This window comes from Anomaloglossus baeobatrachus, chromosome 6 (assembly GCF_048569485.1).
Source record: "Anomaloglossus baeobatrachus isolate aAnoBae1 chromosome 6, aAnoBae1.hap1, whole genome shotgun sequence".
NCBI classification, from domain to species: Eukaryota; Metazoa; Chordata; class Amphibia; order Anura; family Aromobatidae; genus Anomaloglossus; species Anomaloglossus baeobatrachus.
Genome location: NC_134358.1, coordinates 404,815,839 through 404,830,981, shown reverse-complemented (window position 1 = coordinate 404,830,981; position 15,143 = coordinate 404,815,839). Strand labels below are relative to the sequence as shown.

Sequence of the window (15,143 nt, the reverse complement as noted above, 5' to 3'; positions counted from 1 at the left end):
TTATCCCATGGAAACTTTACGCGTTTCGGACTTCCATATTAAAAGCAAAGAGTCCTTAATCATAAGTAATCCATGTACACCACACAGCTACTAAAATAGACTAACTCACTATGTGGACACAGAAGGAAAGCTGGCCATCACTAATTGCAAACAACTGGCAGTGGGTGTAAACCTTCATACATAATTGCAAAAGGATGAACTAGCAAGACTATATGTGGTTAAATAAAAATATATACATATCAACTTAACGCAACTAAATACATAAATAATAATAAAAAAAATCATTAATCCAACCGTCCAGACCACCAAAAACACATAAATATGACAGTGAATATACAAATTTATGCATGAGTGAACAATCAGGTATAAAGACAGCTTATATTAAATCTCATCATCAGATGGGCAAGAATTCTAATGAAAATGCATGTGTATATCAGAAAAGGAGAATTCCCAAATGTAAGCACATAACCTCCAATATATTCATAGATTATATGAAAAAACGTATATAAAAGAATTATTTTTTATTTTTTTATTTCTTTATTTCTTTATTAATATTCTTTTATTCTTTCTTTACCTATACATATATCTCCGTGCGTGTATATAAACAAATGATTGTTCACTAGAGAGAGGAATATTCATCCCAGGACACAAATTGATCTCAAATCACATGCATTTTCATCTATATGTCATGCTCCCTTAAAAACAAAAAAACAAAAAAATAATTTTTTTTTTTTCCGTCAAAAAAATTCAAACATGGCAAATACCAATATAAACCTGCATTAAGGCTAACTACAATCCATGTGCTCACCAATAAAGGGAGAAAATTCCTCTAATGGAATCAGAAAATATATCGCAGATCCGAGCGGTAATTAAAACCGCCTGGGTATCTTGAATCTAGCCGCAGGATCCATTTGGCCTCAGCTAGTAAAAGAGCCTGAAACCAGTCACCCCCACGGGGGGGGTCTAGGCACAGACTCCACACCCGTGATCCTCAATGATGAAAAATCCGCTGAATGACATTCAATATAATGCCTAGTGAGACCAGATAATGAACGCTTTTTAACCAACGCTACATAATTTAAAGAATTACTATCCAGGGCTGCTGACGGGATTCGGACATATTCAGAGATCCTAGCTCTCAAGGCTCTTGAAGTGCAACCCACATAATTTTTAACGCATAGTGTGCATGTGGCTACATAAACCACATGTGTCGAAGCACAGTTAATGAAGGATCGAATGTTAAAAGAATCCTCACCATTAATCACAAAGGATTTGTTATTACACATAAAGCGACAAAGGCCACAACGATTAGATCCACATTTATATGAGCCGGTGACACTCAACCAGGTTTTATTAGTTTTTTTAGAAGAAAATAAACTAGGAGCCACTAGATTGCCTATGGTATAAGCTCTTCTAGCCACAATATTAACCCCTGAATGGAGAATCCTATCTAAAATGGCATCTTGTCGCAAAAGGGGAATAAAACGTTGAACAATCCGTTTGATTTGAAAAAAGTCAGTACTAAAGGGAGTAGAAAAAGTAACCCGATTATTAGTGGTGGTCATAATTGCGCGATCCTTCAGTAAATCAGATCTACTTCTACTGGCTGCTATAGAAGTCGCTCTATTGAGAGTACGGTTAGAATACCCCCTCTCACTGAGTCTATGTTTAATATGTGCAGCCTCAGTATTGTAGGACTCCTCTAATGTACATGCACGCTTCGCTCGCAAAAATTCTCCTACAGGTAAATTGAGCAATGTGTGGGGCATATGACAGCTGCCGGCGTGAAGAGAAGTGTTCCCACAAATAGGCTTCCTATAAAGGGAAGAATGTATAATTCCAGATACAGGATCACCAGACAGCAAGATGTATTTAGTTGCGTTAAGTTGATATGTATATATTTTTATTTAGTCTTTAACCACATATAGTCTTGCTAGATCATCCTTTTGCAATTATGTATGAAGGTTTACACCCACTGCCAGTTGATTGCAATTAGTGATGGCCAGCTTTCCTTCTGTGTCCACATAGTGAGTTAGTCTATTTTAGTAGCTGTGTGGTGTACATGGATTACTTATGATTAAGGACTCTTTGCTTTTAATATGGAAGTCCGAAACGCGTAAAGTTTCCATGGGATAACTCCCTCCTTTTGTTTACACGGATGGAACCTTTTTAATATTTGCTAATAAAGCTTTGACATTTTATCCAGAGGAGTTTGTGCCGGATCCTTTCCTCTTTTTGCATTTATTCCTAAACCGGCTGGGACTTGCCGGTGGATCACTGGCACCCGCAAGGACTGGCAGCCCGAGGAACAGGTGAGCTGAGGATACCCTTATCTCTACTATTGGTTTCCTGTCCCTTCCTTCGTGCTCCCTGTGACCTTTGGAGTGGCTGCGCAGATGATACAGACATATGCTTCTTGATCCTTGATTGCGGATTTGCACCTCATCTCCCCTAATGGATTTCCATTCGTGTTACATCACAAGGACCTATACCACAGAGCTCTTTTGATTTACGGACATGGACACTTTGGATTTCTTGGACAATGAAACACGGAAGAAAAGATTGGATGATGTATTTTCTAGCCAACCTTCATCTCATCATATTGTGGAGGACAATCCCCAGGGTAAGGAGACACATACCTTTTGGGACCTTGAAAAAATATCTATTCAGCGCCTTAAAACCTGGTGGGACTCAATGACTTTGAGTAAATATGTAGAGATGCATATGGTTCCCAGGGGCCTGAGAATTAAAAAGTCTCCTACTCACATTTTTTCTGACCAATTCCTAGAGGACTGGAATATGATACTCTCTACCTGTTCCTCCAGTTTGATGAATCTTATTATTAAGGAGGAACATAAACGTATATTAGAATTGGACACTCAGATCAAAACTATACATGCGTTTCTTGTTGATAAGTTTAATCCTATGGAATTTGATAAATTTAATGCAAGATTGAAAAATGCTATTGATAGAGTGGAATCAGATATTATAGACCTGAAGCAGAATAAATATCGCAGGGACATGAGAGATTATGAATCAAAACAAGTGTACACCTGGCATTTGACTAATAAGACTAAAGGCTGCTTTACACGAGTCGATATATTGTGCGATGCATCGTTGGGGTCACGGATTTTGTGACGCACTTCCGTCATTCGTAACGACATCTCCTCATGTGACAGCTCCTTGCGAGTCCAACCGATGCCTAATCATTTGAAATTCGGCCATCGTGTACTCATCGTTTAATTCCATAAAATCGTTCAGTTTAGTCTTAATGAACGACACATTGCAAAGTGTGACACCGTGTAATCGGCCATCCTCGTAGTTTATAACGTCAGAAAAACGTTCAGGGCGTATTTGTGGTTTTAAATAATCACGCCTAATCTAATCGGATTGGTTGTAGCAGATGCGTTTTGATTGGTTATTACTGTTATAAAATACGGAGCTGTAGTCATGATGTGTGAACATTCAGCCTTGGCGTCATGCACAGTGTTTTATAGTGCATTAGTCCTAATTTTTCTTACGTTTCTTTGTTCGCTGGATTTTCCGCCCTCACTCCTTGTTATCCCTTTTTTGTGGTAAGTTGTTATATGCCAAACTTTCCTTTTTAGATCAAAATCGACATTAACCAGACCACAAACAACAAACAAGAATGATGCTAAGGACACACGAGGCAACAAAGACAGACGCAGAAGAGAAACAATATATATGGGATCTAACCAATCAACCACATTAGCAGAACTGGATTGAGCAGGTCAGAAGAATTCAGGGCGTGCAACAATCCAGACAACGTCACGGAGGGCTGTATAGTTTGCCTAATTACGCCCATAAAAAAGACAGATTGACCAACGGAAAACATGTGTGAAGCCTTTTGGACGTCCGCCATGGCCAATCAATATATCGATGAGCGCTTTGTGGTCGTTTGACAACACTCAACGTGTGACACATGGACAACTACCTATCAGCGATACAAACAAAAAAAAAAAAAAAAGACTTTGCCAAATAAATCGCACGATGGATTGACTCGTGTAAAGCAGCCTTAAGTCTATTTTAAAAAAACGCAATCAACAGACACAGGGTGCGAAAACAGTTTATTTCTCATCCACTGACAATGAGTCTGCGGATGGGAGTGTCAGCTCATATGAGTCGGGCCAAAGATCCCATACCTCACGCCCCTCAAAAAACTTAACGGGGGTAAGCACAGGATACGAAGAGGGGGTAGAAAACACAAACGGGGGAGGAAGGAGATATTATCTCCGGCCCAACAAACGCAGGTACTGGAGGAGTTAACGTGTAATGGTTCCTTGAATATCCCTGTACTTAATTTATCAGCATGCGTTTTAAGTTCTATTCAGATGGAGGTTCTACAGAAGGGTCTTAATTTTGCCCCTAATAATCGGGCGGACCTATTTCAGACTTTACGGGATGTGAATAAGTTCATCAGGAATCTCACTATTAAAAGGCATTTTTCAGATTCTGATAACATTGACAATAATGACATAACTGACAGAGACACAAGAGATCCGATTGACACTGCTTCGGTTCAGGTACCTTTTGTTTTTGACTTTAAAAGAACAGATTGCGACTACACAATTGTATGACTTGAGTAACACTTGTTTGAATACTCCCGCCCCCCCCCCTTTTGTTACTAAGAATCCGGCCTTTTTTCCTGTCACCTCTAGGGTTCCGATTATGGACACGTTTCAGGATCTTATTAAGTCCGAGGTAAGAGGCTTACTCTCCAATAAAACTCAAATCCAAGATAATTTGTCACCTTTGGAAAGGAGAGCATTGAGGGATCTAAGGGATAATGGACATATTATAGTCCGCAAGGCAGACAAGGGGGGTTCAGTAGTAGTGCTGGATAGCACATTGTATGAGAGAGAGATTAATACTATTCTAAGTGATACTTCTACATATAGACAGCTTTTGGGTGACCCCACTTCTGATGTTACCACGAAAATGCATACCTTGTTATCACGGGGACTAGAATGGGGGGTTTTAATAAGAAAACCTTTGAATATCTTCTTGTTGAATCTCCAGTTTGCACCATATTCCAGGGTCTTCCGAAGATATATAAAGGTATTTCCCCCCCCCCCCCCTTAGACCAATAGTTGCCAGCACTGGATCCCTTACCAGTAATCTAAGTGATTGGCTGGACCATTGCATACAACCCCTCATGAAGCGGACTACTGGTTATATAAGGGACACCAAGAGCTTATTGCAGTGTTTGGATAAAATACCGTGGTCTGATAATTTCTTTTGGATAACGAGCGATGTTTGTTCATTTTATCCCAGCATACCACACAGGGAGGCACTCCAAGCTCTGTATTTTCATTTGGAGAAATATAGTCCTTTGGATGATATTACCAAGGAGTTTATCCTCATGGCCACTGGTTTTTTGCTAACCCTCAATTTTTTTCAATTTAATGGTTCCTTTTTTCTCCAGACAGCTGGTTGCCCTATGGGGGCAAGTTTTTCATGTGCTTTGGCCAATATTTACATGGCTTACTGGGAGGAACAATATGTCTATGTAGATAATAATCCATTTCTGGATACGATTTTTTGGTACGCAAGATACATAGATGACCAGATCCTTATCTGCAAAATTGATGGTCATAGTTCCCCCCAGCAGGCCATGGAAGCCCTTAATATTTATTTTAATGGTAATTCTCTTAATTTGAGATTTATAATGAATTTGCACATGGAATCGGCCCCCTTTTTGGAGATCCTGCTGTCTGGTGATCCTGTATCTGGAATTATACATTTTTCCCTTTATAGGAAGCCTATTTGTGGGAACACTTCTCTTCACGCCAGCAGCTGTCATATGCCCCACACATTGCTCAATTTACCTGTAGGAGAATTTTTGCGAGCGAAGCGTGCATGTACATTAGAGGAGTCCTACAATACTGAGGCTGCACATATTAAACATAGACTCAGTGAGAGGGGGTATTCTAACCGTACTCTCAATAGAGCGACTTCTATAGCAGCCAGTAGAAGTAGATCTGATTTACTGAAGGATCGCGCAATTATGACCACCACTAATAATCGGGTTACTTTTTCTACTCCCTTTAGTACTGACTTTTTTCAAATCAAACGGATTGTTCAACGTTTTATTCCCCTTTTGCGACAGGATGCCATTTTAGATAGGATTCTCCATTCAGGGGTTAATATTGTGGCTAGAAGAGCTTATACCATAGGCAATCTAGTGTCTCCTAGTTTATTTTCTTCTAAAAAAAACTAATAAAACCTGGCTGAGTGTCACCGGCTCATATAAATGTGGATCTAATCGTTGTGGCCTTTGTCGCTTTATGTGTAATAACAAATCCCTTGTGATTAATGGTGAGGATTCTTTTAACATTCGATCCTTCATTAACTGTGCTTCGACACATGTGGTTTATGTAGCCACATGCACACTATGCGTTAAAAATTATGTGGGTTGCACTTCAAGAGCCTTGAGAGCTAGGATCTCTGAACATGTCCGAATCCCGTCAGCAGCCCTGGATAGTAATTCTTTAAATTATGTAGCGTTGGTTAAAAAGCGTTCATTATCTGGTCTCACTAGGCATTATATTGAATGTCATTCAGCGGATTTTTCATCATTGAGGATCACGGGTGTGGAATCTGTGCCTAGAATATTAATAAAGAAATAAAGAAATAAAAAAATAAAAAATAATTATTTTATATACGTTTTTTCATATAATCTATGAATATATTGGAGGTTATGTGCTTACATTTGAGAATTCTCCTTTTCTGATATACACATGCATTTTCATTAGAATTCTTGCCCATCTGATGATGAGATTTAATATAAGCTGTCTTTTATACCTGATTGTTCACTCATGCATACATTTGTATATTCACTGTCATATTTATGTGTTTTTGGTGGTCTGGACGGTTGGATTAATGACTTTTTTCATTATTATTGATGTATTTAGTTGCGTTACGTTGATATGTATATATTTTTATTTAGTCTTTAACCACATATAGTCTTGCTAGATCATCCTTTTGCAATTATGTATGAAGGTTTACACCCACTGCCAGTTGATTGCAATTAGTGATGGCCAGCTTTCCTTCTGTGTCCACATAGTGAGTTAGTCTATTTTAGTAGCTGTGTGGTGTACATGGATTACTTATGATTAATGACTCTTTGCTTTTAATATGGAAGTCCAAAACGCGTAAAGTTTCCATGGGATAACTCCCTCCTTTTGTTTACACGGATGGAACCTTTTTAATATTTGCTAATAAAGCTTTGACATTTTATCCAGAGGAGTTTGTGCCGGATCCTTTCCTCTTTTTGCATTTATTCCTAAACCGGCTGGGACTTGCCGGTGGATCCCTGGAACCCGCAAGGACTGGCAGCCCGAGGAACAGGTGAGCTGAGGATACCCTTATCGCTACCTGGATACAGCCCATGAAGTGAACCCAATCGTGGTGAAGCTGCCATACAGTCTGCAGGAGAAATGGGCAACGTCAGTCTCAAGGTACAAAAGAGTGCATGACGTCACCTTTCCCCCATTTATTCACTTCTGCAAGTTCATCGACGAGCAGGCCCAGATGAGGAACGACCCCAGCCTCGACTTCCTAGAGTTCAACACTTCGGCAGCTGCAACATCATCATCATCAAGGTATGAAGGTGCCATACACAAACGCAGAGACATTAAGAACACTGTGAGTGTCAGGAAGACTGAGCTACCATCAGCTGCAGCACCCACAGATAAACAGTACACCATCTCATCACGAGAAGTCTTTCAATCAAGAATGCCCCATCCATAAAAAACCGCACTCACTGAATAAGTGCAGAGGGTTTAGATCCAAAACCCTACAGGAGCGCAAGAAAGTCCTCACAGAGCTTGGAATCTGTTTCAAATGCTGTGCATCACTTGAGCACATGGCCAAGAACTGTAAATCCATCGTCAAGTGTGAGGAGTGTCATAGTGAAAAACCCGTTTCAGCCATGCACCCAAACCAGCTAGCTAGAGACACACCGGCTGCAGTCACCACCGCTCCCACTCCAAGTCATGGTAGGGAGTCCAAGAATCAGACTGACACCACCACAGCCATCTCCTGCTCATGCTCAGAGGTATGTGGAGAGGGCCAAATGCAGAAATGTTGTGCCCGAATATGCCTCCTCAAGGTTTATCCCGAGGGACATCCAGAAAAGGCAATGAAGGTGTATGCCATCATAGATGCCCAAAGCAACCGATCCCTAGCAGGAGCCAAATTCTTTGAAGCCTTCAGAATTAATGAACCATTAGAACCCTACACCTTGAACACCTACTGGGGTCGCATAGAGACTAGCGGCAGAAGAGCCCAGGGATTCATTGCTTCTCCTATCAATGGGAAGACTGAAATACCTCTACCAACACTCGACCAAATACAAAGCCACAGGAATGAAATTCCTACCCCAGAAGTTGCATTTTATCAACCACACCTGAGACACCTCGCTAGTGTTATCCCACCTTTGGACAACAACGCAGAGATTCTACTCCTGCTCAGCAGAGACAATGTGACAAGGTGCGACAAGCGTGTAATGGGCCTGACTATGCACCATATGCCCAGAGACTGGACTTGGGATGGGTAGTCATAGGAAATGTGTGCGTTGATCGATCAGAAATTGATTCCTTCAAGACTTACGTGCATGGAGATGGGCGCACAACCTGCCTAAAGCCATGTCCTCATCACTATGGAGTGAAAGAGAAGTCTCCAGATACAATACAGCTACCTGACATCGCTTGTTCTCTGCATATCGACAACTTGGGAAAATCAGTCTTTCTCACAACCAAGGACGACGATAAAGTAGCCTTGTCAGTAGAGGACAGAGAATTCATCGGAATAATGGACTGTGAGTTTTCTAAAGACAAAACCAACCACTCTCCATTACCCTCCCCGATCTACCAGGGGAAGACTCCCAAACAACCGAGATCAAGCTCAGACTAGGTGTAACTCTCTTCAACGTTCCATAAACAGCAAGCCTGAAATGAGAGAACACAGCATCGCCTTTATGAACAAGGAAGTCTGCAACAACCTAGCAGAACCTGTTCCAACCGAACTGAATCCAGCAGATCACTCAACTAGACCTATGTCTATAAGTTCTTTTGCTAACTCTTCTTGGCTTACTGCTCCAGAGTTCCTGCTGAGACAGTCAGAAGAAGGTGTCCAGGAAGCCTTCAGCATCCTAGATCCAGACAAGGATTCAGATGTCCAAGCTGAGGTCAATACCCTGGCCACCAGTGCAGAAAAAACTTCCAACCTCGGTTGCCAACGTTTTAAACGTTGCTCTAGCTGGATGAGGCTCGTCAGGACTGTCGCTAGGTTAGTGCACATCACCAGATGCTATCGTACGGACCTTGAAAACAAAGACTGTCATCGCTGGCATGTCTGCCACAAACCCCTTTCTGCTGAGGACATCTCCCATAGCGAGTCCCTCATAATACGCCACCTCCAACAGAGTGAATTCGCCATAGAATGGAAGTGTTTACACAACAAACAGCAGATTCCATTAACCCCTTAGTGACGGAGCTAATTTTCACCCTAATGACCTGACCAAATTTTGCAATTCTGACCAGTGTCACTTCATGAGTAGAGTTGAGCGTGGTTCTAGGTTCGTGGTTCTCCAGTTCGCGGCTCGAGTGATTTTGGGGGCTGTTCTAGATCGAACTAGAACTCGAGCTTTTTTGCAAAAGCTCGATAGTTCTAGATACGTTCGAGAACGGTTCTAGCAGCAAAAAACCCAGCTAATTCCTAGCTGGCTTTCCGCTGTAATAGTGTAAGTCACTCTGTGACTCACACTATTATGAAATTTCAGTGTATAGTGTGCGGGAACAGCGCATTCAGATCACTGCTGTATGGATAATGGCGATCGCCATTTTTTTTTTTATCCTTGTCTTCCTTCCCTAAGCGCGCGCGTGTAGTGGGGAGGGCCAGCATGTCAGCCAATCCCAGACACACACACAGCTAAGTGGACTTTTAGCCAGAGAAGCAACGGTATGTGTGATAGGATGTCCATGTCACATGTCCCTGCATTATAAAAACGAGTATCTGCCCGTCCGGACGCCATTATCTCTTCTGCATCCTTGGTGTCAGACATCACTGGCGCAGCTCCGTCCTGAGTCCTATCGCCGATACTGCTGTATGCGCTCCATACACAGCGCTGGACAGCTTAGGGAGAGCACTTTCTATCAGTCCTTTTAAGGGCTCGTACCGGCAGGGTCAGAGCCATAGGTGACAGGTCCTGAAAACAGAGTTTAACAGCTACACAAGATGACAGCATCTGTGTAGCTAAGGTCAGGAATTTCCTCGCTGCATTTCCCCATTAGGAGGGATAGAAAGGCAGGCTTCCTTTCCTGTACCCAGAGACCCACAACCCTGCCACTGTACCCTCCTGCCCTTTGCACACTCCAACTCATTGTTACTAAGCCATTATACTAGCAAACACTGAGTGAACTTAGTGGCATCCTAAACGTGGCTATTGGACTTCTGTATAGTCCCAGTAGTGCACAGATATTTGCAGCACGTCTGCCTGCATTGCACACTCAAACTCATTGTTACTAAGCCATTATACTAGCAAACACTGAGGAAACTTAGTGGCATCCTAAACGTGGCTATTGGACTTCTGTATAGTCCCACTAGTGCAAAGATATTTGCAGCACGTCTGCCTGCATTGCACACTCAAACTCATTGTTACTAAGCCATTATACTAGCAAACACTGAGGAAACTTAGTGGCATCCTAAACGTGGCTATTGGACTTCTGTATAGTCCCACTAGTGCAAAGATATTTGCAGCACGTCTGCCTGCATTGCACACTCAAACTCATTGTTACTTACTAAGACATTATAATACCAAAAATTGAGTAAACTTAGTGGCATGCAAGAAGTGGCTGTTGTACTCCATTTGTGCCCCACTGGTGCAAATCTATGTACAGCACCTGTGCAGGACACCCTCCTGCTCTGTTTTTAATAAGCTATAATGATAGCAAAAAATACTGCCATTTAGTGGCATCATAGAACTGGCTGTTGGACTCCTTTATTGTGCCACTTGTGCCAAGCAATCTCAAGCACCTCTGCATTCTACCCTTATGCACATTTAGCTATGCTAATTTTATAGCAAACTCAGGGAATTCCTTGCTGCATTTGATCATTAGGAGGGATAGAAAGTGAGGCTTTCTTTACTGTCCTGGTACCCACAGAACACGGCCCCTGTACCCATCTGTCCACTTTTGCCACGCTATTTAATTTGACCAAAGAGCTGACTCTTTTTCTGCCATCCTAAAATTGTCTGGAATACTAAGTTAGTGTTCCTTTGCTGCCAAGCAAGGTACAACACATGTGCATTCTACACTCCTTTCCATTTCTGGAATGCAATTATTAACTGCAGGTAGTCCAGCCAATCTGTGACGAAGGTGCAGGCGTGGATATAATGTAGCCTGCATCCAATGATGGTTTTCTCGATGTCTGACAGCTCAACAATACCTTCTGTTTCCACTTCCAAAACAAGTGATGACCTGCCAATCACACTCCCTGTTGCGGGTAAAGGAGTGGAAGTTCAGTGTGAAAAACCATGTGTGACTGCTGTCCCCACAGTCACAGAGGATGAAGAGCACGCAGATGTACTTGATGGGGCAGGCGGTGGTTGCACAGGCACGCTAGGCTGCATTGTAGCACAGTGAAATTCACATTGCGACTTATGCTTCATTTTAAGTTGTGTACAGGGTGGGCTACCCAGTATGCAGCAAAACCAGGCAACAGGAAAAGGACTCTAGGCAGTTGGGTTGATAAATGATTGTTTAACTTTACCAAAACAAACAATAAGAACCATGCATACAATTTAAATAATTGAACAATCTATTCTGTTGCCTACTACCTGCTAATCCCTCTGTGTAGCAGTAATTGTGTGTTTGTGCGTGTGTGTGTTTGAACACGACTTACCAGTGGCGCATCACAAGAGCTTCCAAGTTATCTACCTAAACATAGTCAAAACACATTACCCCCCCCCCCTGAATACCCTTGTTAGCTGAAGCCTCACAGATAATGCAGATGATAACAGTGTGAATGCAAACCACACAGCTCTGCAACACAGTCATGGAAATCTTGAAAAGCAACAGTGAATGCAAACATGTGTTGCTGTCCCTCTATGATTTAAACTGTACGTGACAATTTGACAGTGCAGAGGCAGCAAGTTTTATTGTCTATATAGTCGGCCTACCCAGAACAGATATGTGTTTTGCTAATAAAACAAAGTGTTGCGTGCCCGCATTATTGTCTGGGCACAGCCTACCGTACCCGGGTACTCTGATGTCCAGTTTCCAGAAATACAGACTTTACGCTCCTCTCACGGTAAACAGTATAGACAGCACTGTAAGAATGTTGGTCTGTGGCACAGGATGCTGCTCCCTGGCATTACGGGGCTCATCATCAAAGTACAACATGACTCCCCTCACAATTGAACGAGGTGTTTCCGCGGTGGCTCCTTGCTGTAACACACACCTTTAGCTTTTCCTTCTGTTCATAGACAGCATCTCCAAGTCCACACCCAAAGAGCAATTTCTCCTCCACGTGTAAGTGTGGAGAGGCAGCTAGTGCACATGCGTGTGCCGATTTACCCCAGCCGCAGCCTAACTACAGTGTTTCGCCTAGTGAGTATGCTCAGCCTGACTGTGCCATTCCTGAGGCTAAGTCTTCATTTCGGGATACAGCGCATGCTCCCACACTTAGTGCGAAAAGCCTCTTTGCACAGGTACTTGCACTCCGTGCCGGGTCTAGGTCCTGTGTTGTGCCTAGACACCATAAAGCTGATAGTCTTTTTTCAGACACTGTATTTCATGCTACTGAGCATGCTCAGGCACTTACTGCATCAGAGACTATGTCCGGTAATGAACTATTTGGCCCTGCCCCTGATGTGGGGGTCCCATATAGACCACAGGGCATCAGGTGTCCTGACGATGTGGCCAGGCCACTCCCAAATGGCTTGCAGAGGCCCGCCCCTATGACTTGTCACCGCATCATTGATGGTCAGACGATGACTGGTGAGGTGTTTGGGTCATGGCAGCCATGAGGTCATCGTTGAAGTTGCGGCTCCAAATAGGACGCTAGTTATGCCACTCATGACGTGTCACTCTGCTTTTGTCTCCAGGAGGTGCATTGTGGTTCACCCTGGTTTGGGGCGGACCCAGGTTATAAAAGGGGCTGGAGCCAACAAGGAGGTGCGCAGTCTTCTATTATGCTCCGAAAGAGCACACCTCCATGTGTTGAACCCATTGCGGCTTTAGGCCAGAGGTAGGCAGGGATAGTGTCGATGCAGGCCACCACCACAGTTGGTAACGCAGAACGGTTAAGACCAGCTCCTGTCCTACCAGTCCTGCTTGTGCAGCCCAGTGGCATTAACAGGCCTGCTGCTGCTGATGCACCTGCTGTCCACAGGTGTGGCCCCTACGCACACGGTCAGCGTACTCAATGGCCCCTGTGTTGTTAACAGGGAGTTCCTGGGCTGGGTGGGCCTGTGGACCCTGTGACGCTAACAGGGCTCCCAGTCTCCAGATCCAAATGGCGTCTAATTCGGTTCAGGCTACTATTAGTTTCATAGCCACACAGCTCTGTATCCTCCACCAAACCTTCCAGTTGCCAACCTCTCCTTTTCCATCTGGGAGTGTGTCGCCCTGGGCAAGCCAGGGGACACGGGTCACACACCACCACACCCCACACTCCAGGTAGGCACATCACAGCTAACCACAAATCCTTGTTGCCTTCCTCCAGAGGTTGATGATGCACACCAGGGGGTGGGCCAGGCGGTTGGCTCCGCCCACCGAGGAGCTCACAGCTCTGGAGGCAGGAAGTAACCAGGCAGATAGCCCAGACAGGGCAAGAGTAAAGAGGAGAGTTCAGTTTGGGAGTTAAGGAAAGTGAAAGTGAAAGTAGAGAAGTGGAAAAGGAGGAAAAGCAGGAGAAGTGACAGAGGAGAAAGACAGCCTGAAGGGTCCAGCTTTGTGAGGGCCAGAACAGCAAGGTCAGCAACGGCGGTGACTGTCTGGAGGGGGACCGTTTGGAAGTTCCTGGAAGGACCCCGTTGGCTGGGTACCCGGTGGTCTGGAGCAGTGTTCCGAAGGACAGTCAGCACCAGGGCAGGGGCCTCTTGGACCCCGGCAAGGCTAGGAGTCGCCAGATTTGCCAAATCCGTCAGTGACGGGGACGCAGCTCCCCCAACAACCAAGTCCCGAGTGAAGGCAACAGCCCGACCTGAACCGGGGAGACACCGCCACCGCCAGGGCACCAGTTTCCCCAGGGCCAGCGCCTGCGGGCAAAGTGTAGAGCTCCTCCGGCCCAGATTGCAGCCGGGGAGCGGGTAACCGGAGGGAATCCACCGCTACCATCAGTCAACATAGGTGCAAGGAAGAGAGACATCACCGTCACCTACCGGGAGTGCAGGTGCAGCCGTCTGTGGGACCGTCCTACCAGCCGTTGGTTTACCGTACAAACTGTGTCCGTGTGTCAGGCTGAGTGAGTACCATAGTGCCGCAAGGCACAGCGCTGCCCCCGCGTCCCTGCGCCCTCCAGGCCCTACACTTTACATCTCATCACCGGGCCCCGGGATCACCAACCCCTACCCACGGAGGGGCAACACAACACCTGGCTGCTCCGCATCACCATCCCCGGGACCCCCATACTGAGCAGCGGTGGTGCAATCACCACAACCGTGGGTGGCGTCACGAACTATAACAATTCCCACACCCAACATATACCCCCTTTCACTCACGGGCGAGGAGTGTCGCTCGAGAAACCCCGGGATCCGGCCCACAGCTCGAGCCACCAGGAGCAGCTGCCGGACCCGAGCAGAAGGGGTGAGCGCGGTGTGCTGACACCCTCCTCCCCGCCCGCGACAGGAGCACGGTGGACACTGACTGCTGATGGGAATATATACCTTTTCTCTTTCTTTTCTTAATAATTTTCGGTATATAGCGGTAACCTAGTATATACCACCTTATACAAATCTGCCAGTCCCACTGTAACAGATGGTGTTTCTTCAGCAAATGTTACTGTTGCTTCACCACCAAATCCACGGACAAAAACTTTTTTCCCCTTTTTCCAACACACCTGTTCCCCTTTCCACCAGCATCTGTCCTTTTTCAACTCATTTTGGTATATGACCAAAA

General features: G+C 44.4%; 1 protein-coding gene across 1 annotated transcript in view; it reads left to right on the top strand.

The window, feature by feature from the left end:
* The window catches only part of LOC142243945 (mediator of RNA polymerase II transcription subunit 1-like), a 196,190-nt gene that overhangs the window by 12,588 nt on the left and 168,459 nt on the right, over positions 1 to 15,143 (top strand). The window contains exon 6 of the mRNA XM_075316138.1: positions 4,353 to 4,544. Coding sequence (XP_075172253.1) covers positions 4,353 to 4,544 — 192 coding nt within the window. The remainder of the gene's footprint in view (positions 1 to 4,352; positions 4,545 to 15,143) is intronic.